We start from the raw sequence: 27,448 nt of genomic DNA, 5'->3' as shown, positions 1-27,448 counted from the left end.
GGTAGCACTATAACTCCCAATCATGAGGCCATTTTGCTTGTCAGAAGCCTGCAAAAGGTACAATAACAACAATGACGAATTGAGGAAAAAGGGAATAACACGTGCTGAATGTTAGAAAGGTGGGTGTTGCTGGGTTCTGGGTTTGAATCTTGGCTCGTGGGCCTTCCTGTGTTGAGTTTACATGTGCACCTTGTGTGGCGTGTGTTTTCTCTGGGGAGTCCGCCTTCCTCCCGCATTCCAAGAAGGTTAATTAAAGACTAAATTGTCTGTGGGTGTTTGTCCATAAAACAATTTGTTACAAAACTCACACTTGCTGTCATTTTTCAGGTTGTAAAAGATGAAATGAGCGTTTCAAAAAGGGATTGTACTTCCTTAATTTTGCAATTACAGGTGATAAAGGAGGGATGTTGTCATAGAGGTTGTATTCATCAATCATGCTTGATATTTGCTAGTCGTTATATGAAGAGACTACCTCCTTGTTTGGCACCAGGTCTTGATTATCAGATTGTTAACTTCCAAAATGCACATTATGAAAAAAATCTATTACAAAAATAGCAGTGTTTGTGCAGACTAATATCTTGTCGACTAGTAAAGCTGCATATCAACATCTCCCGAAGTGTCAGGTCAATGTCACCCAGACCAACGCTGGAAAAAAAAAAAAAAAAAAAAGCAATGTTGTGATTCTATTCCTGACCTTTCAACTTCCTAGCCACAGCATCTCTCTTACATGTTCCTTTTCCCCATTTCTTGCCCATAATTCCTTGACAGTCAGAGTGTACGTCCAACGACGCTCTGTGTGAATGCCAGGCAGAGATATATGGACAATCCCAATGTGGGGGATCACGCTGACAAGGATGCAGCAGAAAACTCATTACGCAGCACCATACAAAATAGTTCTTGCTTTGTGAGTCTCATGACCTTGTAACTTGTTATGTGTTGTATCTGAAATGACATCACGATTCACAAAAAGTCACCACGGATGCGATTATTTGCTTTGTTACAACTGTGTAAACACTTTTTGACATGATCACATTTCATACAGTCAGGGGGTAGAGCGTAGTAGAGTACAAATACTGTTCTTAAGCACATATTTTTAGGTATCTGTACTTTCTACCCCTTACCTTGTCAAAATAGGCTTGTTACTTTTTTCAATCTCCGCGGATATGACACGACATAAAGAAAGACGTAAATAGAGAGAGGTACAGTGAAGCGCGCTTGAGATCTTGGTTGATCGAGACCTTGGGGTCTTACAAGCCGGAAATGAAAAACAGGGACAGCAGAGACATGGAGGAACGTGAAAAAGGAAGCACAAAAAACGAGGGCAACAGATTCGGAGAAGCAAGAATGTCCCCATTCATGGCTTTATTTTTGAGAATTATTTGATGTTGTTAGCTCCAAAAATGACTGACGGGTAATGTGCCTGCAAAAAATGCTCAAATATGACAAATATGCCATATTATATGACCCACGTGCATCTCTACATTAACTTAAGACACAGTGTTAGTACTTTTGCCACCTCTTCAAACAGTAGTGTTCAGTGTAGATCTTAGCCTCATTTACATACTGGACATGTGACTGTGTAATAATTCACCACCGCGTAAAGCCCCTCAAGTGTGAAACCATTGGCAAGAAGCGTGGCTGCTCGTGCACGCTTCCTTTGAAGACGAACTGCTAACTGCGGTGATTTTCTTTTAATCGCTTCCCCTCCACCACCAGTGCAACCCAAAGCCTTTCTATACTGTAGTAGCTGGAGGCCCCAGTTGGAAGAAGACCACTATTACTACTGCTGGTACTACTAGACAGGCAGAGAGAGGAAATAAAGAGGTGGGCTCAACAACGCTAATTCTATTTCCATATGCGGCCGCGTTCCAAATTGATTTACATACAGCTCAGCGTCTCAATTTCTACTGGTGTACAAAGACACAGATGAAAAGAGCAAAATCCTCAGGACTGCAGTGCTTGACTTCTCTTCTTCTCTTGTCAGCTTTCTTCATTTGTGCCTCTCTTGGGTACAGTCACATGTAAACCTATGCTAATATTTTGTTCCCCTTTACCAACTACTGTATAGCCTCATAAAGTGGCCTGGTGCGTTTATTTATTCAACTGTATAGGCGACCAGACATTTACTTTGTAGGTTTAGGTGAACTGTAATTCATATGAGACTGTTAACATGCTTCATTGGGTGCTGCTGTTTTGGTTAGCAAAAAAGTTGTGCTGGGCTCAGCAGTTAAAAAGAGGAGAGCCGCGAATGGGTCTCAATTAAAGCGGCAAGCAGTGACAAAGGGGCCCTTTTACCCACTTTTACATGGTGAATCCTTGAAATGGTCAACAAACTTTGAGGCCAAGCTCCACCCACGTTAAACGGTGTAGACAAAGAAAACTTCGCCCATCTGTCTTGGATATATGTTTCCAAGTGGGGCTCACTTGGGTGAATTTGTCAAAGGTCAAGCCCTGGAATTTGCCTGAAATTGCTGCTTCAAACCAAAATGGGTGACTTACAATTTCAGGCATGGGCCCTGAGACTTTTTTATGCGTCCTGTTATGATGGACATGTCTACCCAATTTCATGTTGAATGGTGACAGAGGCCATTTTTTTCTACCTTTCCAGGGAGTGTTAACGAGTGAATTTCGGCTTAGAGTAAATACAGTGACCCAACCTATGAGTTGTTTGAGATACGAGGCGTTGTTTGGACGTTTTTTTTTTTGCTTTGACTTGCTAGCAAACCTACATGTGAACTCGACTCGCTTCACAACAAGCAACATTTTAGCAGATAGTAAACAATTAAAAAAAGACTTCTAGCTGTTAATTGCCACTCCAAATTGAAGTATACTGTCAAACTAAACATAAAACAAGAGCATTACATGCTGTGTATTTAAAAAAGAAAAACGTGTAGATTCCCATTCATCCAGGTCATAGTAATCTGCATAGGCTGAATCAGGGCAACTGGACACCTGTTTGTTGAATTTTTTGTGTTTTTACTTGTTTTCCAAAAACACTAAAATTTGAATTGGGCAATTATGCTATTAGCGAGCTAACAATATACAACAGACTCCAGTTATTTAGTGTGTTGGTGGGGCATGGAAATATCATATTGGCCACATTAGCTGCATATGTGTATATATATATATATATATATATATATATATATATATATATAAACTCTCAACCTCACTTAGGCCATCGAGCGAATGTTGTGCCATTGCCAAATTTCCACATACCCACTCAATCGACCATGGGACTGTTTGACATTACCACTGGCAGAGTTATACACAGATCAATGAGATAGTGGGCTAAAATTTGCCGATATAAATGCTCAAACGAACACACTGGCTGGAAGGCTGAACCCATTCACATAATGACCGACACAAGCTCCCTAATGATATAAAACTGGGTCTTAAAAGTCTCAAGAATAACAGCTTGTTCTTTTTCTAGATTAACTGGCAGAATCCAGTAAAAGAAAGTACATGTTTAAAGATATTATGAAAGACGAGGAATGCCACTTCACATTCAAATGCACCACATGACCCAAAACCTGTTTATGAGAGATTTTCTATTTTGCATTCAGAGTAAAAACACTTTCAGCACATTCACTCCAAGGCGATGGACTTCTTCACATAGTAAAATGAAAGGCCAGGCAAAGAAAATCTGTCTTTTTGTGCTAGAAAACTGACACAAACAATGACTCATCATCTGGTGACAATATCGTTTCAAAGTGAACTTTGTATCTCTCCGCTTCAAACCTTCAAAAAACAAACTCAAAGGCGTTTTTAGAGTGGGTAGGAATAGCAAGAGCTAGTACAGTATTAACCTCACGGAGGCTGCAACTGAATAGCCGAGATTGAGGCGTACTGTGCTTTGTAAAACATAAAAAGGAGCTATAGCCAACACTAGGGTGATCATAAAAAAGAGGATGCTCGTAGCGAGGGTAGTGGTGGTTTTTGTGTAGGAACTATCAAGCATGATGGATGAATACAACCTTTGACAACCTACCTACTGTACCACCGTCATTTACCAAATTCAGGAGCGTTACTTTTCTTTTTTCTTCAATAGGGCTTGTGTTGATTAGTTTGACTGTGGAGCTGGAGCCAAGGAACAATTTTAATTTTTGTTGTGGGAGTATCCGAAACAAGACGACGCCTCACAGAAAAATTTCCACAGAGATTCAAACCTGGATCTCCTGTGAGGCAGATCTTATAACCGCTATAAAAACATGCTGACATTATTATTAAACCTCATATATCTTTTTTTGGGGGGGACAATCAGCAAGCTCTTTTATTTTTTCAATTCTTTTTTATACCAGCTAAGAACTGACACACTAGTGTTAGTGTGGCTACAAGCGCAAACAACAAGATTAAAGACTGTTTTATATGTCCAATAAAAGTCCACTTGAGTTTGGACGCCAGCTAATTCCTGTGAAGTCGTGGACGTTACTAAGCCTGTTTTTAACAGCGGTGATCTTGCAGCTCAGCTGAACGAGAACGAGCCATAACCTGGCGTTAAAGCGTGGCGTGGGAATGAAAAGATTTTTCTATTGCTCAAAAGGCATTATGTCATATTACCAAAATGACCTTTAAAAGGGAACAGTTTTGAGAAGGTGCTCACCTAAAAGAACCAAACTTTGTACTTGAATCCAGGTCATCCCTCATCATCATCTGTGTGTGGTGCTAAATTAGCCGCTGGCAATGGTATCTTATAGCCCTGAGGTTGTCTGTGAAGGGAATTACAGCTTTATGACTGCATAACGACAGTATTTATGGTATCCATAACACAATTTGACTGGAGAAATTCCTTCTGTGAACGCTAAAGAGCATTCACCCATTTGTTGTTCTGCAACAATATTATTTAGTTTTCTTATTTTTCCAGCTATTTTCGCTTTTTCTCTTTCCACATTTCTTAAATACAAACCCAATTCCAATGAAGTTGGGACGTTGTGTTAAAACTAAATAAAAACAGAATACCATGATTTTCAAATCATGTTCAACCTATATTTAATTGAATACACTACAAAGACAAGATATTTAACGCTCAAACTGATAAACTTGATTGTTTTTAGCAAATAATGTCGGTTTTTGATGCAGTGCCGTCTGAGGGATCGCAGGTCACGGGCATTCAATGTTCCATGGTTCCAGGCGGAACATTGTTTTTTTTTTGGCAGAGCTTCGACTGAGAAATTTTGTGTCGACCTATTTTTGAATCGACTTTTATTTATGATATTAATGATAATATGAACTCGTAGTACTTGGAGGCAACATTAAGAAAATGTTCTACAAAGAAATAAATTTAACTGCTTTCATATGACTGCCCATCAGTTAACCCGTCCCAGAACACACCAAGTGTTCCTCCCCTCCTCTTAAAAGAGCGGGAAAAAAAGAAAAAAATACCTCGCGCCATTAAACCCCGCTCTTAACACTTTCATGGACGCCGCGCGGAGTCTAATAGCATACAATCTGTCGCTTGCTCGCCTCATTAACTCGCAAAGATGACGGCGATGGAAACTTTGCTTGGTGCTGATGTATCTTTTTGACACGAGGATGCGGGTGAACGATCTGTCGCCGATGCTAATGCGGTGGAACATGAGCCATAATGGCTGCCGGCTTATGAGGAGATAATGTCAATTATCAGATGAGCCACAGGTAAAATGTCTTCATGACATTACATTTGCAAATGTCTGGGATATTAGAGGGAAATGTAGTGCGATAACGTTTTATCGTCTTTAGACAAAGGGGCGCCAGGTTGCTGTATTGTGGTTTAAAACATTGGAGGATTTGTGTTGCTAGTTTGTACTGCGGACAAACAGTGAATCCCCTTGGAAGGCAATAAATGACATTTTTGGCTACATTTATCCATATACAATTGCTATATTTGTTTGATTTATGCAATATTTTTATATAATCCTAAATGTTACATTATGTTTTATAGTAAAAGTGTTGAAAAGCAAGTCTGCAAAGTTTTTAATCCAAAAGTAAAAAAATATATTTCCTTATTTTCCCATTTCTCCTTTTTTGTTGATAAATTTTATATGAAATGATAAAACTATTGTATGTAAATATATAAGATTTATGTATTACTTTTGTATTATGTATTACTTTTCAAATCATAGTTGATTAATATTTGTTGTATAGATCATTGTAAATTGTTTGCAACATTTATTCAATGTTAGATTTGAATCCTGTCTTTTTACATTTCAATCAGCAGACTTTTTGGGTTTTCTTAACCTAAAAATGAAAGATTATGCCTTGCCATACAAACTCAACATTTTTGTAGATACAAAAACTATTTATATTTTGGTATATTATTAGAAATTTCAGTCTATTTTGTCATATTTTATACATATTTATCTTTTTACATTTTCTATCTATAACACTGTTTTAATTACATTTTAAAAACAGTCAACCTGATTGTGTATCCACACCATCAGTCTTTGATGGTTAAACAAGCTGCCATTAATTATCATCAGTTATCAACTTCAGCAACCGACCAAAATCGTCCTGTCTGTGATATCATGAAGCACACTTCCTCCCCACTTTTGTTTCCACGGCAACACAGATGGTCTCATTTTGAACACATGCTTCCTCTTACGTGCACGTAGCGCAGCGATACATGCGGGCCTCGTGTTGACTGATTAACCTAATCAAGCGGGGAGACTGCAGACTAATGTCAAGTTTGCGTATTATATCAGATGCTCGCCATGTGAATGAGTCTGAAACAGGAAACCACATTTAAAACTCTGCAGGATGGACTGACAGAACGGCTTTTGGAATTAGTATGGCCAAAATGTTCGTGGTTTCATTGGACCATAACACATTTCCCCACATGGTTTTGGGAGTGTGTTATTTTTTTCTTCGTACGATAAGGCTTCCGTCTTGCCACCCTCCCCCATAAAGCTAGACTTATGAAGAAGATGGGAGATTGTTGGACAAAACAGCCAGTACTTGCCAGAAATTCCTGCAGCATCCCAGACCAGTTTGCTTCTCGTCCTTTCATCAATTTTGGAGGGACGTCCAGTTCTTGGTTATGCCACTGTTGTGAGTTTGAATATGACTGGTTAATTCTGAACACAGCCACATCTCCGGATATAGCAGGGTATATGCACACTTTTTCAACCACATTATGTTTGTTGTTTATTTTTACTTCCCCTCTAAAAAAATATTTATTTTTGGATGGCAGCATTCTAAAAACATGCATTTTAGGTTCACTGAATACTAAACTGTCCAAAGGCGTGAGCAAAACCACTGCTGAGCAGGACTGCCAGAGTGAGAATATTTTTTATTTCTCATGAGAGCACCAGAAATGTGCCATCTGCAAATATAAAATGTACAAAAAAAAGAGAGAAGAGACTGTGTATCACACACAAAGCAATCTGTACATTGAGAGATATTACTTATTTGGGTTTATTAAAAGCCTTACACGTTTTGTAAGGGTACTTCAAGATGCTTCTCTGTCATCTCTCAAGACAGAAAGTACACTAATGGCTGGATCCTGTCACATAATAACTTCTAAATGCACAACGCACATGTGCATTTTATTATCTTGAGAAATCTTTGTCTGCAGAAAAGGTAATATAATTTCTCATGTGCCTTGCTCGGCAGGATGTGTTCCTGTCTCGTGTCAATAAATGACGCCAGGGATGATATTATGCACCATCAACATCTGAAGCCTCGCACTCCGCTGCCTCCAAAACACCACTGCGAATAATGGATTTTCTTCTCACCAGCACTCGCATCATGCTGAGTAAATCTCAAGTCAGGCGCCGGCGGCTTTTTAAGGACTTTCAAGCGAGGATGTGCCCCCATTTGCAGGTTCTTACAGGCTGTGATGTGAAAATCATTGTACACTGCTAATGTTCATGCTATTAAACAGGGCTTGGATGGCCAGTGTCAATGTAGAATACAACAGAATCTAAAAGGGTGAACAAAATCCATTCAGCAATGCCGGACAATTGCACATTTGATCGCATTTGAAATTCAGTGAACCCCTATTTATTGTGGGGTGATACGTTCCAGACCCAATAGGTGAAAAGCTATTATGTAGCGAGACTACATTCAAAATATGTTTTGATAGCTTTAACCCTCCCATACACCTTAACCATGTTTTAACTTACAACCCCAATTCCAATCAAGCTGTGTTAAACATACATATAAACAGAATACAATGATTTGCAAATCATGTTCAACCTATATTTAATTGAATACACTACAAAGGCAAGATATTTAATGTTCAAACTGATAATCAAAGAATCATTCACTTGGAATTTTATGGCTGCAACACATTCCAAAAAAGATGGGACAAGTGGCAAAAAAGACTGAGAAAGTCGAGGAATGCTCATCAAACACCTGTTTGGAACATCCCACAGGTGAACAGGCTAATTGGGAACAGGTGGGTGCCATGATTGGTTATAAAAGGAGCTTCCCTAAATTGCTCAGTCATTCACAAGAAAAGATGGGGCGAGGTTCACCTCTTTGTGCACAAGTGCGTGAGCAAATAGTCGAACAGTTTAAAGACAATGTTTCTCAACGTACAATTGCAAGGAATTTAGGGATTTCATCATCTACGGTCCATAATATCATCAAGAGGTTCTTAGAATCTGGAGAAATCACTGCATGTAAGCGGCAAAGCCGAAAGCCAACAGTGAATGCCCGTGCCCTTCGATCCCTCAGGCGGCACTGCATCAAAAACCGACATCAATGTTGAAAGGATATCACCACATGGGCTTAGGAACACTTCAGAAAACCAATGTCAGTAAATACATTTCGGCACTACATCCGTAAGTGCAACTTGAAACTCTACTATGCGAAGCAAAAGCCAACACCCAGAAATGCCGCCGGCTTCTCTGGGCCCGAGCTCATCTAAGATGGACTGATGCAAAGTGGAAAAGTGTTCTGTGGTCCGACGAGTCCACATTTCAAATTGTTTTTGGAAATTGTGGACGTCGTGTCCTCCGAGCCAAAGAGGAAAAGAACTTCAAAAGCCAGCATTTGTAACAATACTCTCAATTGCTGTCCTTTCTCCAGTTGTAAAAGAGAAAATGAAAGAACTGATGAGAGAAAATAGTACAATGAACCCCCGCAAACTCAGAATAATTGAGGCCCCCCAAAAGTAGTTTGCAATTGGATGTATAGATGCTACAAGATGGCGGCAAAGACTTTAAAATGGAGAGAATCATAGAGCATCAACACCATGCTTCAAGCATGTACACAATCCTAAACGACTATTCAGTACAAAAATTATAGTCTATAGCAATATTTTACTGATCAGCCAGGACACAGATGCATGTTCTGCTTTTCCAGTGTCAGACTTCACACCAAATGAGTCACACAAAATGAGTCTATCAAACAGTTCAGGGTGTACCTCACCTCTCACTCAAAGTCACCTGGGAATGGGTGCAGTTCACCCATGACCCAAGTAAGGAAAAGCGCTACAGAAAATAGGTGGATGGAGTATGATTTACGGTACTGTGGTTAGAAATTGTGCAACGAAATTAGATGATTTCCATAACGTCAAAAGGAACTGCACACACCTGGCAAACCCACTTCCACCGAGTGACTCCCTATTCTTACCGCGGCCTGCAGTGACCGCAGGATCAGCTGTGAGTCATCCGTCACCAGCCCGAGGTCCTTGTGCACGCTGCCATTCCCATCCGCTCCGTTTGTCGCCAGGCCAGATGTGTCCTGTGATATCGCTCCATTGGTGCAGCCCACTCAGAACAGGTGGTCTCTGACCTCAGTCCGTCTTCAATGACAGCTATGGACACCCATTGTGAAATATTATGGTATTTTTAATCCTTGTCTTGATACTTTGCAGGAGTGTTTGCAAGGGCGGTGGTGTCTTGTATTTTTTTTCCTTGTTGGCAGAGCTACAAAACAAAGCAACTGGACTGGCTGACACACTTTGTCAGTATGAATATTTCTGCAGGTTATTCCACCGGCCTGATATATAAGTCTGCACTGCAAAACGTATGGATGTGACTTACTCTTATTCGTGTAATGCTGATCGACTACATCCTGGTAAAAAGAAATATATATATATATATATATATATATATATATATATGTACAGTGGAACCTTTAAGGATTTCATGGACTAATAGGAGTGAGGAGTCGTTCGCTAAATCCAATTTTCATTTAAATTGTAACACTTTTTTCCGTGGCCTAAAAACACCAACACAGCACAAAATTATTTTTAGGTACTTTTTTCTTGGCCTAAAAACACCCAGTACAATACAAAATTATTGTAGATAAATATAATAAAGCTTTACAATGTATGAATTTTTTTTTTCTACCAACGTCTGGGAGTGGGGAATTTTGAGTTCCAACTGGACACTATTTTCTGTCTGTTAAATCCAAAGTCCGTTAAATCGAGGTTCCATTGTATTTTAGAGGTACCCAACATGACTCTTCTTCTGAAATTTCACTAATTAGTGCCTCCTTGAAAGAAGAAAAAGTGAGCCCCCGACACCAAGTTTCACCAATTGACACGAACTGGAGTGGGCATTGTGTGTAACCAAAAAACATTGCCTTTAGAATGCAAAGGTCCCATTGGTTGTTTAGCTACAAAGTGTTAAAAATACCTGCAGGACAACACGTCAAAAAGTGAAAACCGTTGACGGGTTTAATGTAGTTAATCCGTTTCCAACATTAAGCTAAAACGCACACCGTCATCAGCAGTCCTCTCCATCCTATTTTGTCCTTATTCCAACACACTTTTCTGCTTTAAACACAAAGCTCAATACGTTTGTTGGTACTCTGATCAGCCTTGTGCAGAAAAACCTAACTTCCCATTGACAACATTTCCTTTCATTCTTCTGCAGCAGGAAAGAGAAGAGGAAAAGGCCCGTTTGAAACACATGGCAACATCGCAACAACATCATTATATTGCTGACAGAACACCCCATAGCAACATCCTCTGTGTGTTTTCAAAGGGAAAGAAGATGCACGGCCTATACAAAAACACTCAGCCGACAATGCCACTCTCTCCCGGAGTGTGCTCAGAAATGTATTATTTCCAGTCTGCAGCAACATCATTGATTCAGAAATTGTCAAATGAGATAAACAGTGTGTAAAATGGTCTCTTTTTGTTTGTTTTTTTAATAACAAAACAATAAACTGGTTCGTTCCTGTGATGTCTCAGTTTGTTGAGCAGTCCCATAAGTATAACTCTTCTTCTGCTAACAATTGCAGCTTCCCGTGTACCTCCATGTTGAGTTGTTGTCTTTTCCTGTCACACGCTTGGCCTGCTTGTCTATCTATAGCCAGGTTTTCCTTATCTCTCACTGTTGCTTTCCAGATTTAGCCAAGCGCTTGCCAGACAACCTCACAAATCCACCGTGCCGGGAATGTTGTGGACCTTGATGGCTTCCGTTTTGGTGCCAACACACGGGTGTTGTTCCAAGTCTCTGTTGACTTTGCTGCGGATGCCAAGGCATTTTGTTTGCCTGTCATAAGTCCGGGTTGAGGGAGAGAGAAAAGTATGTTTGACAATTCAAAACACAACGTAAAGACAATTGCGAAAAATAGCGCAATATGTCACGAAGGCCGTCCACTTGGGGTTTGACCATTTTGCAACTTGACAGTCAGCGTGATGACTGGGGCTTTTGGATGGCGTGATTGGTTTAGAGCCCCTCGTTGCTCATTTTTGTGCCGTGGAAAAGCCCCACAACGGCCGGGTGGGATATACATAGGGTTGGGCATCGTTTGAATTTGAGCAATTCCGGTCCCGATTCTGGTTCCTCATTTCGATTCCAGTTCTAAATGATTCTCGATTCCAATTCTTTTAGGGGGATGGGTCAAAAAGGTTTGCGTGGTTTATATAAACGGTGTCCAAATTATGAACATCCATTCTCTTTACCTGCAGCACAAACTAAAATGAACATTTGACTCAGGGTTCTTTATAACCAGGATCAATATCAAACCTATAAACTAAAAGGCAATGTGTGTGGAACTAACCCAATTGACTTAATATTCATTCATTATTGTTTCAGCTAAAATTTAAATATAGCATTGTTAAAATAGTTATTTGCCACTGTTTTATCACATCAAAATGTTTATAAGTGTAAGTTTTAACTTGACTTCGCTTTTTAAGCATATAGATTTTTATTTTGAAGGGTTCGCACTGGAACTCAGCATTTTGGCACGAAAAATAACTTCACACGACACTGATAAAAAGAAAAGTAAAACGAGACGCAAGAAAGAGAGTAATGAATGGAACCAAATGCTCTGTAATACGTTGATTGCTTTACCTACCCACCGATGAGACACAAGGTTAGTGTTTGGCATACTGTGAGACGTTTTTGTGAACTTCGTCAATGTGATGTGAAGTTGCTGGTTTGACCTTTGGTGAAATTTTAGCTCAATGTTAAGCTTCTAATGCAACTGTTTGTACTTTCTTTCGAGTATGGTAATTTATATTTTATTTTTGTGTCTGTCATCAGCTCTTACGTTGGTTTGAAGACTAAAATGAACGCTAAAAACCATCAGTGCAAGAGTGCAACCCACCGATTAATTTGTTAGCTGGCTCAATGTTGGCATAGACGTATTTTATTGTTTCACTCACCCAATTGACTTCACTGAAGTTTCGCGCGGTGTAGGCTGTGGCCTCCTTTGCACAATATAATCTTAATCAAAGTTTTTCACTGAATTGACTGGTCACTTATTTTACCATAGTCAAGACATACTTTTGTTCGCCACTGCCGTTGGGCACAAGCACGTCTTCGTACGCGTTCTTCACCACTTTCTTCTTCGGGGTTAGCGGACCGTAGGCATCAAAACTGGGAACCAAAATCTTTTAATTTGAAAGATTGAAGGAGAACCGGAATGTTAGTCCCACTTCCGATCGCTTCTCGAGTCTCGATGTCCAACCCTAGATATAAATAAATTTGCCTTGCCTTTTTGCCTGATTATACTTGCGTTAATTTTGGTAATCCTACTTGACCTAAAACAGAAAAGATTTAAATCTGTTTTCATGTCAGAAAGTGAGTTTGTGTCTTTTTAAATAGTGTATGCAAAATTCTGGTTTCAACTGTATTTACTTGACAATTTTATAAGCATTTTGCAGGGTTATTAACAACTCTTCTGTGTAGTGCGTTTATGTAAATTTAGAAGACTTATTTATTTTCATTTGACTGGGACATTCAATAAGGGTGTGGAACGTGCACCATTATTCTTGATCCTTTGGGGATACTGACCAGAGAATTTCACAAACATGTTATTACAACACCTGGGTCCTGTTTTAAATGGTAAACCAAGACCAAATGTGTGAGGCAACAAATGTTTTCTCGTCAGAAGAACCAAATTACAAGTGTAAACACTAAAAGTATAAAATATGATGCTTCCACTCCCTTTGAATAAGAATCACTGGCAGAAACAAGGCATGAATCAATGAATGCATCATGCTTTAGAGACTGTAACTCTCCCCTGACATGAAACCTAGCCTTTGCACACTCTTGTCTCGCAGTTCCGCCGCCTCCCATACCCCCAACCCCCCGTGTTTATGTGTGCATCACCATATTTATGAACTCCACATGATCCCCGCCCCTCGCTTCACAGTCCACCGTTATTCTCGGCAGTCCGGAGGGGAGTGATGAGAACAGAGAGAGAGGCAAAGCAGAGGCAGAGCGAGAACAAGCTTGTCCTCAAGAGTTTCTCCTCCACCGCGTTCTTCATCGCCTTTCATCTCTTTTTTGGCCCTTCAGAGAATGTGAACTTTGAAAAGGGCAAAAGGGGATACATTATTTCGTACCTCCTTGAATATACTCTATCATAGTCCAGACTTATAGGACTTCTCTTCCATTCTTGCACAGAAAGAGAGTAGCACATTCATCTTTTTATGATTAAAGATGTATGTGTCCTCTGTCCATGATGACCACTATGAATCGCATTAAAACTCACTCGTTTTTCTCCAGCAGTAGGACTAGCTGTTCACCTTCAGCTCGGACCAGCAGCCGGAGGGTCGCCGGATAATCCTGGAATGAGAATAAACGGGGGATAAGGGCAGTGAAGGTGGCAACCCGATCTCACCCATCCCGCCGGTCCAACGGCGCACGTGTCCGACTTCAACTCTCGTTGACACACACACGCAAAGCAGGATGTGAAGAGGCACAATGGAGATGGAGGAAGAGAAAGACCGCTTCCACATCATCCACTTCCCACGAGGTTGGACAAAAGTATTGGAAAAGGAATTGAAAATAGAAGAATCTATGGAGTTGGTCCTTAATTTGAATTGATAAAACATTTGATTATGAGATATGTCCCAAGACTGTGATTGTCTGGCAACCAGTCCAGGATGTACCCCGCCTCCCACTCAAACTCAACTGGGATAGGCTCCAGCTCACCCTTGACCATAATCAGTGTCGGCGTCATTTTAAGGAAGTGATGGTTTAAACAAAATGGGTTCAAACCATCATGTCGTCAACGTGTAGTCCTGCTAGTTATCGCAGCATACACGGGGAGTCCGCTATCTGGTTTCTGGGGTTGGTCACATGACGTTCGCAATGGACGCATGAGAGACGTGACGTTAATTTCCATCGACAGCAGAGGGAGATATTGCCCAACATGGCGGCCCTCTGAGATGGATGAAAATTGATGAATTTTTTTTTCTGTTTAATTCTTATTCCACGAATGCAATATCAATCACAGGGGGCACATACAACGTATTCTTGCAACAACAAAAAATAGGGTTTAGTATAGCTCCCCTTTCAGGGCTGTGGCCTAGTGAGTCATGTCAGGAGTTCAATAAACTGAAAGTGCACCAGCATTTGTGGCACTGCTTATTCCCCACTTTACTCGAGCAGTGGCCTATCACAAATCTTGGCTTCATTGATGAGTTGTGACGGTGTGGTGATGGTGCTTTGGTAACTCGAGAAATATGCCGTTTCTTTAATTTCCTGAATAGTAGTGATTTGGCGATGAGAGGATTCGGCCCGACAGAGACAAAATGTAGTTTATGTTTTTCAACAAGTTGATGCTGAATCAATAGCGCCAACGCTGGTTGCAGCCAAGTAGTGCTCGCCTTCTGAGATAAGACAATCATTAGCTGCTTAATTGGAAAAAAGGTCAACTTCTCCCCTCTTAAAATGCGTCAGCAGTGGTTCAACCTATCTGATGTAATTAAAAAAACGAATGACTAATCAACCGCGTCAGGCTTTAAGTCGCATCTTCAATACGCTCCTCGTTCTATCTTTCCAGAGTGGCTGATAAGTGTGAGTAATTAACACTCGTGCCCTCCCTTCACTGACAGACTTTTTGCGAGGAACACCGAGCAGGAACAGGAAGTTCCTTGAAATAGGGAAAATGTTTAGGGAGTTGTCAACACCTACGCACACATGCTTCTAACTTTATTTAAGATGTGTTTGATAAGTACTTTTTGTTTTCCAGAGATCTGCAAGCATTCAAGTAAAGAGGGGCTGCTTGACAGGGCATATGGAAAGCATTTGTCAATTGTGGTCACGACTCAGCGAAGACATGACACAATGTGGGTTGCAACACTGATGATGCCTGCAGGCAAAAACTCATATCCAACTCGAATGACAATAGAAAGGCGCGGTAAGACCTTCTCAAGGGCCGAACAATCCAAATATGTATCATCACCGAAGGCTGGATTTATGCTGCATAATTCAAGTGAGGAGTCCATTTTTTGTGGCAAAATTATGGCAAATAGGAAATATTGTTGATAGAATATATATAAAATGAGTGAAATATTTTTCTAGACCTTGCAGAGGAATAAAGAATTTGCCTTTTTTATTACATATGTGGTATTTGAAAGCTATTTCAACTTGATTTAAGGATTATGTGTCATTTTTAAGGTAATTAATTATCAATTTGGGGGGAAAAAAAAAATCTAAGCCAAGACTTTGTGAGGATCCGCAGCCCCTCTGCTTTTGTGTATTCGTGCTTATAACCTCCTTGCCAGATGTAACCAATTATAGGGAACCAATTATAGGGAAGAAACTGAAAACAAATAAAATGACAAAAACAATGGTTGTTGGTAGTTGCTTTATCTTTAAATAAAGTTTGTTGTCAAAATTGAGCAATGACTCATAACTGCTTTTCTGTCGTTTTGAAAAGCTCTAAATAGATGCACATGTATCCAAAAAACAAGCACTGCCACATTAAACAAGCAATAGAACACATGTTGGATTGTTGGTTTTTGTGGCGCGGCAGCGTGACTCAAACAAATGCTGCGTTTTGAGCTCTAATTTAAAAAATCTATGGACACCCTGTTCTAGTATATTCTTGGCAGAGGTAACAGATTGGAAAGGAACATGTTTTCATCTTTGTTTAGTTATTCTTTTTTTTTGTTTTTAGTTTGCAGGATCATATAAAAAGTGATCTGCACAGATGAATATATTTAATAATTAGCATTCCAGGAGAGTATGGTATACTTGAATTTGATTTTTGTCATGTTATGAGATAAATAGCGATTCTGAACTGCCTTGGGCCCAAAATGACTAAATACGCCCCTGCTGATTGGCCTTGATGGATGTCCACCAAGTGTTGTTCTAGTTATTATTGAGCTCGTTGAGTCGAACTGGCCTTGCGAGTACATACCCCTGGCTCGAGTTGGCTGAGGGGTCTGCTGTGTCGGCCAGTAAGCAGCAGAGGTACAGTGGTCCCATAGCGTTCTGCTTGAGGTGGCTGCTCGACCTTGGCAGAGGCACTTCCTGTTAAACACAGAGTGACAACACATGACCTCGAAATGAGCGATGAATTTTAACCAAAGAGGGGGTTGTAACATATGGCAACCCAAAATCCAGTGCCTCAAAACTCCTTGGATAATCACGCTACACACATGCCGATAATCGGGCCGATAATTGGAGCATTTACTCTCACCTGCGATCAAATACAGAAAAGGCCCGATTTATCAGAAAGATCGCAGAAAGATTATCCTGACCGATCATCCTGCGGTGTGGGGTGATGAATATGATGCGATTATTATATAATTCCCTCTGAGGGAACCCATAACGAAGTGTACCTGAGGTCTTACAATTAGCATATCGAAAAAGATTTTGGGAAAAATATGTTTTTAAAGTTACACAAAAACTCAAGACTCGCGCAAGATGTCAACTAAGATGTTACAAACTTGGTTAGCAGTACAAATTGAACTCGTAAGGTGGGTATAGTGGTCAGAAATTCTACTCAAGTAAGAGTACCATTACTTTACATTAATCCGACTAAAGTAAAAAATAGCACTCCCATAAATTACTCCAGTACTGAGTAACTGATAAGTAAGGTCTGATTTATTTTTATTTTTTTCCCAAATCTAGAATGTGCAAATTAAGATATTGCGAATATCACATTAACTTAAACAATACTAAATAAAATCTCTATAAACTAAATTAAAATTAAGACAAGTTTAGCCATAAGAAATGGTCTAACATTAGCTTTCTTTGTTTACACTCGCGAAACAGCACAAGTTCACAGTGGAGTTCTTGTAGGCTGAAATGTGGACATTTTTAGGCAGATAAATATGACAGCGCATGAAATAGCTGTTGTTTTTCGTGCGCAGGACATAGCTGTTGTTTTTCGCGTTAAGGTAAACATAGGTTGAATGTGAGGCCAGGGGTGCGTCACGTCGAAAAATTTGTCACTTTAAAAACTTTGCAATTGCAGGGGGCGGGGCCGCGGAGGCTTTGTGTGCAGTTATATGACTGCCTGGGTCCGTTTGATTGCTCAAATTGACTCAAACGACGCCACCGGTTACATTGAATTGGTGAAACAGAAAAACTATAATACTGTACATAAAAACAAAACTAACGAACTGAATGTAGCTCAATGTAATGGGAGTGAAAGAAGTTTTTCTTCTTAACATAATCAAGCAAAAGTATGTTGCATTAAATCCAAAAGGTTACTCAAGGAAATTTAACAGAATAAATGCAGTTTTTTATAACACACCTTTACATCAATGTAACACTGTATAGAAACTGTATGGATGAAATCCAGACATTTTGGGAGTTTGGCCGTGCTTTTATCACGGATTGTGTTGGACCTTAGAGGCTCCACTGCATTATTAAATGAACACCTCTGTGCAAATTTTGCTATCTAACGCTTGTACTGAATCTCATCTCATCAGGTGGTGCAGGTGAACCTTATGAAGAGGCTTATAAGTGTATATTGGAAACCTAAAGCCATCACGAATTGTGCTGGTTGAGTTTAGTGAGAAAGAGCTTTGAGGAGATGCACTGTATCCCAACAGAACTCGGCAATTGTAGCACAACTACATCGGCAATACATGCTCACACCATTTACTGTATGAAAGACTTCAGCATTTAAGAAACAGCACACAGGATGGAAATTCCCCTTCCACATGATCAGATAGAAGGTTTTAAATGTGTTTTCCTTCCATTACTATTAATGAGGTTACATGAGCAAGTTGTAAATATAGCGAGCGTGTGATGAAACACATTAAGACAAATCAGTGTCTTCAAGCCAAATGTGGGAATCGTATTTCCTCCGCTGTCCCCGCCGAGTCTTCCAGCTCTCCTCCCACGGCGGTGGGATGTTCAAGGTTCCACAACAAAAAACGTCTCACGCTACGGCTTGTTTTACCCCCGGGATGCAAGCGTTAAGTGTTTGTGGGAATATGTGGCGACCATCATGCAAGCTGGGTGAAGAAGGGGAGCACCGAGAGTTCAGTGGCCCACTCTTGCCTAGACATTTACAATGTTTACCATCCAACTCCTCCCCAGCGGTCATTTATTCATTTATAGCCAGGATAATGTCTGTAAATAAAGTGTGTCATCCTCTTTGAAGGCAAGTTGTAACTGCATTTCTATCAACTTCAAACGCTGGAAATGAGTGCGCATTAATCCATAAAGCAAGTGCTCCTACATTAAAACTAGATTTGATGTGTTGGTTTGGAAATGCATCAGCGTGACTCAAATACATGCTTTGGTTTGAAGGCTAATTAAACAAAAGGAGTTGTAAAAAGGCAAAGTCATGCAGGCTTGTTAATTAAACTTCTCATTCCTCATCGAGTAATCAAATTACAGTTGGACTTGCCTGTGCCCCTAAAGTCATGCAATTAATGTAATAATAATAATAGTAATAATATAATTAAAATGTCAAAGCATACAGTTAAGTAGCTCTGACATTCAGTGTTGCACGTAAACAAAACAAACCTCTGAATGGATAAAAGCTTGCTTTAAAAGGAAAGTCACTATTAGTCATTGGGAACAAATAGAATACCTAATTAAAAAAAAAAAAAAAGTTAGGCGAGGCCTAATAAGCAGTTAAAGATTGTACTAAAAGGGTTCCCTTGAATTGCTTTTAAGTCAATAGTAAACAAAAGACAATAATGGCGCTTTCTGATTACATCCACTCACTGATTTCTGAGAAAGAAATATTGAAGAGATTGACGAAAGAGCTCAAACAGGAAAGAAACATTTTTTCACAATAGTATCCCAATGTCAACTTTCTACAAATGACACTTTTGTAAAAAATCCAACCAAATTCTCGACTACAAGTAAATATTCAAGTCAAATCAAATCAAGTTGTGTTTGCAGGAAAGACCTTTATTTAATAAGAGCCTTAGTACCTCCACCAAGGAAAAACATTAACGTGTGTCAGTATTTTCCCCTTGCTCACTTCATCTGTCATCGCTCTCCTATTTTATTTCCCAAGTGACAACACATCAGTGGAATTAGTGGATAAATTGAGAAGGTGCTAATCCACCCCTCTGTGGGACCCGCACCACCATCCCTTCCCTGAACCCTAGCAAACAGGAATAACCTTTAAGGTGGAACGACTCGCTGTAGGAGGTTTTATCAAGTGTCATCCAGAGGGAGCGACCGGTCGAGGAGTCAATTCTAGTCTTGTCTCACATAGATTTTGGCCGGATGGGAATTTAATGGGGGGATTTAGGGATTAGTGGGAATTTATTACACATGTTGTGTCACCTCCCAGTCAGTGATAAGGGGTTGACAACCTCCCCAATGTCATGTTTTTTTTTTTCTTTGACTTGTTCTAAAAAGCATTAAAGTAGTGCATTTCATGATTTTCCTGCATATTTATAAAAAAAAAGTACAAATATTTGTACATATTTACATCTCTTTAGATTTAGCAACACACACAGACATTGTAAACAAAAGGACAAAAAGGTCACAAAATGCTTCAAACAATGGAACCTTTATTCCCTTTTTTCCTATTGCGCATTTAAGAATAACAACTGCATGTATGCACCGCTTACAAATCAATCTGGCCCTTTTTGTTTGTGTGTGTTTTCTACTCACACAACCTCACTAATGAACCGCTTGAATGAAGAATGGAACAATGAAAAATGGGATGATGATGCTGGATAATCACCAAAGCAACAAAACATTAAATTTTGCAGATGATTCGGAATGCATGCTGGGAATAGGGACAGATTTTATGAATAAAGGAATGTTTGTGCTGCCTTTTAATCCAATTGTCAACAGGCAGACATGTATTTAGAATGTCTGAGCTTCACCGGAGGAAAAAGCCAATCAGAAAATGTAAAAACAAAACAAAAGAATTATCAGAGTCGAGCTGGAATGTGAAAAGATGTGAAGTGTTCCACTCCAGTCCTGTTGGTGGTGCTAATGGGCATCACAAAGTGGGTGACAACTGCCACACACAGCGAACGTTTGTTTTCTTGGTAGGCCACTGCACAACTCAATCAATCAATACAAATCAAAACATTCTTCATTGGCCCGCATGACACCACTGACCAAAGTTACTTGAAAATCGGTTTAGTAGTTTTTACATAACTCTGCTAACTAACTAGGTCATTAACCAACTCAACACCACTGTTCAAGTTTCGTGAAAATCCTTGTGTAGTTTCTACATAATTCTGAAATTGATCTAACTTGTCAACTAATTAACTAACTGATTAACAGCAATCAAAACAAACTACATCAGTCAATCAATCCTGTGCCCATGTGACACCAGTCGACAACTAACTAATTTACTAACTGACTGACTGACCGACTGACTTGCAAACTAACTACTTAATGGATCAACGGCGATCAAAACATTGTTCCAAAGTTTCCGTTTTGCTTTATTCTGCCATTAAACTAACTGCATTTAAAAACCTAACCTCTTATTTTGTGCAATTTGTGCCTGGCTAGTTAATAAAGCATTACACAGCCGCTTGCATCTTTAGCCGTAAATTGAATCTCTTCTTTTCTCAGACATTGCCTGTTAAGTAGTTTTCGCGTAATCCTGCCAAGATACAAACGAAAACCGTACCCCCTTGGGTGGAGGTAATTACGTACTTAATGGAGATTGGTAACTGCCTTTAGCACCTGTTTGAAGCAGATCTAGGAAGTGTATCTACACCCCCATCAATCAAACACTCCAGGGGGGCATGGTCTACTGTCTGTCTTCCAGATGCAGTCAGTACTCATGACATGTGGCAAGCATCCTTCCAGATGGATCAACACGTATCGCACATCCAGGCTGACGTCTGGTAACATCAGCGTATCTGTGGCGTACCTTCCCGAGGCCAAGGAGGAAGACGCTGAATCGCACCGATGGCCGCGATGACCAATGATGCCTCACAGAGGAAGACAAATCAATGCCAGCCTGTCCTCAAAATGTCAAGAGACAGGCCACCCGGCAGGCTTTGAATGACAAACCACGGCGAGGTCATTTCCTAAATGACTTTAGCAGATGTCCCTTGTTTTAACCCGGATGGCAGCCATTCATCAGCGAGATGTGTGACTTACATCCCGGGTAGGGGGGGAACGACACGCCGCTGAAAGGTGGGCTGCGCTCCCGCGGGGGAGATGCAAGAAAAGGAGAGGGATGTCTCGCTCTCGTCGCCTTTGCTTTGTTTGGCCAACACAGGCGCGCTAATCTTTCTAATGAATGCCGTCTGACGCGGCAGACGGGACCAGACCAGATCCACAAATCTAATCCAGGTCATTTGGTCGTCTCGCTAATTATTTATTGAGCTTTCCCGGCTCAAAAATTAGATCAGAACCCCCCCCAGACAAGCCGTTGATATGCACGAGGAGAGACATTCATCTGAGTTTAAAAATACAACTTGTAAAGTTATTTGCACTTTCTGTGCTGTTTTATTGTCGATGCCAAAACTGATAAAACTTGATTTAAACACTCACAAATGTTTGTTTTATCTCCCTTTTTAATGAGTTCAACAGTCTAGTATTGAATGTTGCATGAGTCTTTTTAATTCCACCAACACAGCACAATTGTTTTTTTTTTGTTTGTTTGTTTGTTGGGGGGGGCGCACTTATCTTGATTTAATCACGACAGTTTCATGGACGATACATTAGTGCGCAAGAGTCTTAGGTCACCGTTAGATTTTGTTTTTTCAGCACTGTTTTAATGACCATATCCAACTTGAAAGTCACCCAATAGAGCGCAGACCTCCGCCAAGGCCCGACTGTTAACAAAAGTGATACAAAAGTGATGCATTTGTGCTTGTTTTTCACTTGGCAGGCTACTTCCTGGTTCACAGTGGTCGACGGGCGGTGTCATTATGATTCTGGATGGTTCCATTGATGCCATATAGTGACTTGAACGATAGTTTTGTCTAGATACTGACCAAAATGTAATGTTCCCCCCCCCGCCCCCCCATCTAGTTTGCCATCTTAATGGACATGATTATTCTTCCATCCATCGAAAATAACCAAAAAACAACTCTTCAATTAATTGATGGTTTTTTTTCCATCCTTGCATATCAAGGGGATGTAATCAAATGCCCATCCCTCACAACTAAAAACCCTTTAACTATATTGCATCTGGTGATGCAACACGAATAGAAAGCGTAATATGGCAGCTTGGTAATGAAGTGCTGGGTCTATGAATGAAAAGCAATGCTTTTTTTTTTTTTTTTTTTTTTTTTTAACAGGCTTGTGTGCGCAATCACAGTTGGCGCTGGCTTTTTTCTGACTCGGGACTCAAGAGGTGGCAACGAGCCATACTGGGCATTGGCCCTCCAGTCGAAGGGACAGGGTCAGCAGTGGCTCTTTTGAGACTAATGCTTGATCTTTGGAGTATTTCTGACAAAAATCATGTCACTGGCAAGTTATTACAACCTGACAAAAATCCATATAGCTCTAACTGTGTAAAGGTGGCTTGGATTACTTTCACTTGTTTCAGATTTATTTTCCCTGGTGCTGGTTTCAGGGGGGGCAGCATAGAGTGGGTAAGTGGTTAGCAGGTCTGCCTTACATATCTAAGGTCCTAGGTTCGAATCTCGGCGAGTTTGCATGTTCTCCCTGAGCTTTCGTGGGTTTTGTGTGGGTACTTCAGCTTCCTCTCACATTCCAAAACCATGCAGGGTAGGTTCACTGAAGTCTAAACACAATGTGTCCTGTGATTGGCTGGCGAACAGTCCAGGGTGTACCCCACATCTTGCCTAAAGTCAACCAGCATGCGCTCCAGTTCACCCGCGACCTTTTTGAGGACAACATATACAAAATGGATGTTTTCATCGCTAACTTAGGTTCTCAACTCGGTCCAGGTGGGTTTCCCATTTCGATGCACATTCTGATGTTTTCTTGACTAGATTTCAGGCGTTTGGCCATGTTTGGGTTGCTGAACTACTAAACTGCACTCGGCCTGGATTTGGGCACGAATCAGTCAGCGCATGGCAACAGCCCAACGTTGGCTCTCATTGCAAATCTGACTCGCTCGTCTGGCTCGTCTACTTGGACATAGACCACTGAGTTCCTGTGTCAGCTTGTAAACGCACTTTTTTTTAGGTTTAGCTATACTGTCAAATAAGGTCAAAAAGTTACTATTGCATTGGAGCTCGTTAGTACCTAATGTTGTGGCTTAGGTGGAAATTGGAAGAAAGCCACGACAAACAATCCACACAGGCGGCGGAGTTGCTATCCCGCTGATATCAAAGAATCCTCGTGCTGCCCTACTTCACTCTTCACACTATTTTTACTTCTCACCGCATTCATACTTGGATTGACTCCTCCTGTGAGTGAAAGTTTTAACGACACCACTGAGATGATGATGCGAGCGTTAAACATCTGGATAGCATTCTCGATCATGTTGGAATGTAATATAAATGCAATTAAATAATCAATATGGTTGCTACCAAAATGCAGCCAAAATATTAGAAACCAGTCTTAATAAGATCCATTGCATTTCTACACAACTGCAAACTGCAACTGTAACAATACAAAATATATATGCAGTATTGTGAATCCAAACGGAGCATTATTGTTTGTGTAAAGGCATCGTTTTGGATACAGCTCTTGTATTGGATATCATTTGATCAGTGATACCCAACGACTGTTATCCAATTGCACTTAATTGGGCGAAAAAATTATTTATTTTCTATATACATAAAATCTACCTTTGGTCATATGCGACGACGTATAGTGACAGGCACAATTAAATGTGATTTTACTAGATAGAAGAGCTGTTGAATAAGATCTCTGTGTGTCTATTTTCCAAGTCCATCTTTGGTGTTCAACTAAACAGGCCCAGATTCCACACTAAGCAAATTTTTTAGTAAATCGAGACGAGATCATCAGAATTTCATACTTTTTGTAAACATTTTTGGTTGGTGGTTTGCTGTGAGAATATTTTAACGTAAAAGAAAAATGTGTTGGCTCAGTGAGGGTTGGGAAATTGGCATTAGATTGTGTGCAGTTGAGTAGAGTATTTTCCCATTTTGATAATTTTTCTTTAATTGATAATTCATATTTTAAGGGGTTTTCCAAACACGGAAGTCTAATTCTGAACAATATCAATCTTAATTCTGAACAATATCAATCTATCACACACCAACCTAACCAACAACCATACAAATAAACAAACAATCAATAAATGGTAGCACAAAAATTAATGAATGGCTCTGACAGGTATGCGGCTTTCACTTACCCTCCAGAGTGTTGTAAATCGCGGTGTCAACGTTAGCGATTGCCGAGGTCAGGCACCAGATGACAGCGAAGACGAGAAAGCCAGAGTTCTTCCTCCGCCGCCAGCTTCTCATGGTGAAAAACGGGTGGAAACTCCCCACTTGTGACTTGAGCCGACACAAAAGCGAGATTGGGGAAGCGTTCCAAGGTAAAAGTAGAAAGCGGGAACGTGAAAAGCTTCTTTAAACCAGCCAGACTCCCCAAAACGCGAAGCTGTCACCGAGCAGCGGAGGGGAAAGTTTTCCTGACTCCGCCACACGAATGACGCGCTCAAGTCTGGTGGTGGGGAAACATGTGTTAGCTTAGTGTATCCGTGGGGGAGTGTTGCTGGAGCCCTGAAGACATGACAGCTGGAACGGCAGCGAACAGCAACAGCGAATGAAAGCCAGGATGTCGGTGAGGAGAATAGCGAAGCAGACGACTCGCCGGCAGACAGCAAACACAGCAAGCAGGCTACGTTGAGCCATGTGCGCTGAGGAGCCCGCGGGGTCCTAGTGCCTGTCAGTACTAAAAACTGTAGTACTAAGTACTAAATTTAAAATTAGATTAAAAATATTAAATCCAACATTAGAATAAATATAAAAGAATACAAATAATTGAAACATTACACTTAAATTGAAATAATAGTGAAAAGATAAAACTAATGAGTAAATGATAAAATGTTCATTTAATAAATTACATTATGAATTATTATTATTGTTATTAGCACTATTAGATTGAAAATTACTATAACAGAATCAAATACGAAAATTACATGACATTTATACTTAAAATTTGTATCTTAATAAAATTAAAATCTAATTGAAAATTTCATTAAAAAATATCCAAATGTTATATTAAAACAGTAAAAATACAATTAGAAGTTCAATTATTATTATTATTATTATATTTACAATCAGAATTAAAATTACTATAATAAAATTAAATCTGACACTTCCATCCATCCATCCATTTTCTGAGCCGCTTCTCCTCACTAGGGTCGCGGGCGTGCTGGAGCCTATCCCACCTATCATCGGGCAGGAGGCGGGGTACACCCTGCACTGGTCGCCAGCCAATCATCATCATAATTTCATACTTTTTGTAAAAAAAACAACATACAAACAAACAATCATTTGCACTCACATTCACCCCTACGGTCAATTTAGAGTTGTCAATTAAACGACAATGCATGTTTTTGGGATGTGGGAAGAAACCGGAGTTCCCGGAGAAACCCCACACAGGCACGGGGAGAACCACACAAGCAGGGCGAGGGATTGAACCCTGGTCCTCAGAACTGTGAGGCAGACGCTCTAACCAGTCGAACACCGTGCCGCAAATCTAACACTTATGATTAAAAATTCTATCCTAATAAAATTTAAATCTGTATCAACATTAAAACAGTAAAAATACAATTTAAAATAAAACTTAAAAACCTAAAATGTAAATGTGAAACATTAAATACAATTACAAATACAATTAGAATTAGTTAGAATATACAAATATTAAAAACAAATAAAAAATTAAGTTCTGCAACAAAGCATTGCAGCTATTTATTTTTTAACAAAACAGGCCTACTTACATGTATTTTTAACTTTACAATTTGCACTCATTATTGTCTAAAAAAAATCATACACTTTCAGTCTTGGGGCAACATAATGCAAAAAGAATATAAAATGAGGCTTCATATTCGTGAAAAATCAAGCCATTCTCTCCACTCTCAAAAACTGTTGGCGTGTCTGCTCAACTGTCAAATAACAATCAAATACCACGACTTCGACCTGAAAAAATGGAAGCGACTTCGTCTAGTATCTTTCTTATGACTACACATAACATCTTTGACCAGAGAAAATGTATCCGCTTAAAGCCTCTGATGGCTGGAATACATCCCGCCGGGTCGTCGCGGGGCTTTTCCACGCCGTGACAACGAGCCACTCCAAAGTGACAGCGTCAGTGCAAAACCCCCGTCCATACACTGGGTGTCAAGTTCAACTTAAAAAGAAATCCTACCGGCTCACTCTTCCGTCTTTATCTGCATGACGTGTGGGCACACACCGCCGACAACATGGGTGTCAAACTCAAGGCCCGGGGCCAGATGCTGCCCGCCGCATCATTTTATGTGGCCCGCGAAAGCAAATCATGCCCCTCAACTTCCGTTATTTTTGCTCAAATCTGTACCCAAATTCCAAATTGTCATAATAATAAACAATGTTGAGATCTTGCATTTTTCTGTTACCAACCCCTTCTTCTACAGTAACTTAAACAATACTTGAACAAACTATTATCCTTGTCTTCTGATTTCAAAACTAGTTATCCCTCAAGTTTGTTGTGTAATGGTAATAATATGATTTGGTGATTAAACATTTCACTGTTCTAATGGCCCTGTGAGGGAAATCATAACTAGAATGCGCCCGAGACAAAAATGAATTTGACACCCCTGACCTACAACGAGGCGCTCTAAAGCGGCCACGCCTGCGTACTTTTCAGGGTGCCGGATAACCATTGATGAATCGAAGGCACTCGGGTCCTTAAAAAAGTGGGGAAGGGGCAACTCATGTTAGGGCCCAAGTTCATCATTGGGCCTCATTGTAGCCACGCCAAAACTGGTGAAA

At 40.2% G+C, this 27,448-nt stretch overlaps 1 protein-coding gene across 2 annotated transcripts in view; it reads right to left on the bottom strand.

Moving 5' to 3' along the window:
- adam12b (ADAM metallopeptidase domain 12b) overlaps window positions 1-25,279 on the bottom strand; it is a 65,272-nt gene extending 39,993 nt beyond the window's left edge. The window contains exons 1-3 of one of the 2 annotated variants that reach the window (XM_061690513.1): window positions 24,823-25,279; window positions 16,543-16,655; window positions 13,885-13,958 (exon numbers count right to left, since the gene is read on the bottom strand). In XM_061690513.1, the coding sequence (XP_061546497.1) occupies window positions 13,885-13,958; window positions 16,543-16,655; window positions 24,823-24,934 (299 nt within the window). In that variant the 5' untranslated portion in view covers window positions 24,935-25,279. Of the gene's footprint in view, window positions 1-4,603; window positions 4,764-13,884; window positions 13,959-16,542; window positions 16,656-24,822 lie in introns of those variants that run through there. The other variant, XM_061690514.1, reaches the window with a different exon arrangement.
- Between the last annotated feature and the right edge of the window lie 2,169 nt (window positions 25,280-27,448).

The sequence above is a fragment of the Phycodurus eques genome, chromosome 11, assembly GCF_024500275.1.
Source record: "Phycodurus eques isolate BA_2022a chromosome 11, UOR_Pequ_1.1, whole genome shotgun sequence".
Lineage (NCBI taxonomy): Eukaryota > Metazoa > Chordata > Actinopteri > Syngnathiformes > Syngnathidae > Phycodurus > Phycodurus eques.
The sequence above is the reverse complement of the archived record's forward strand: the minus strand, read 5'-3'. Positions and strand labels throughout refer to the sequence as shown.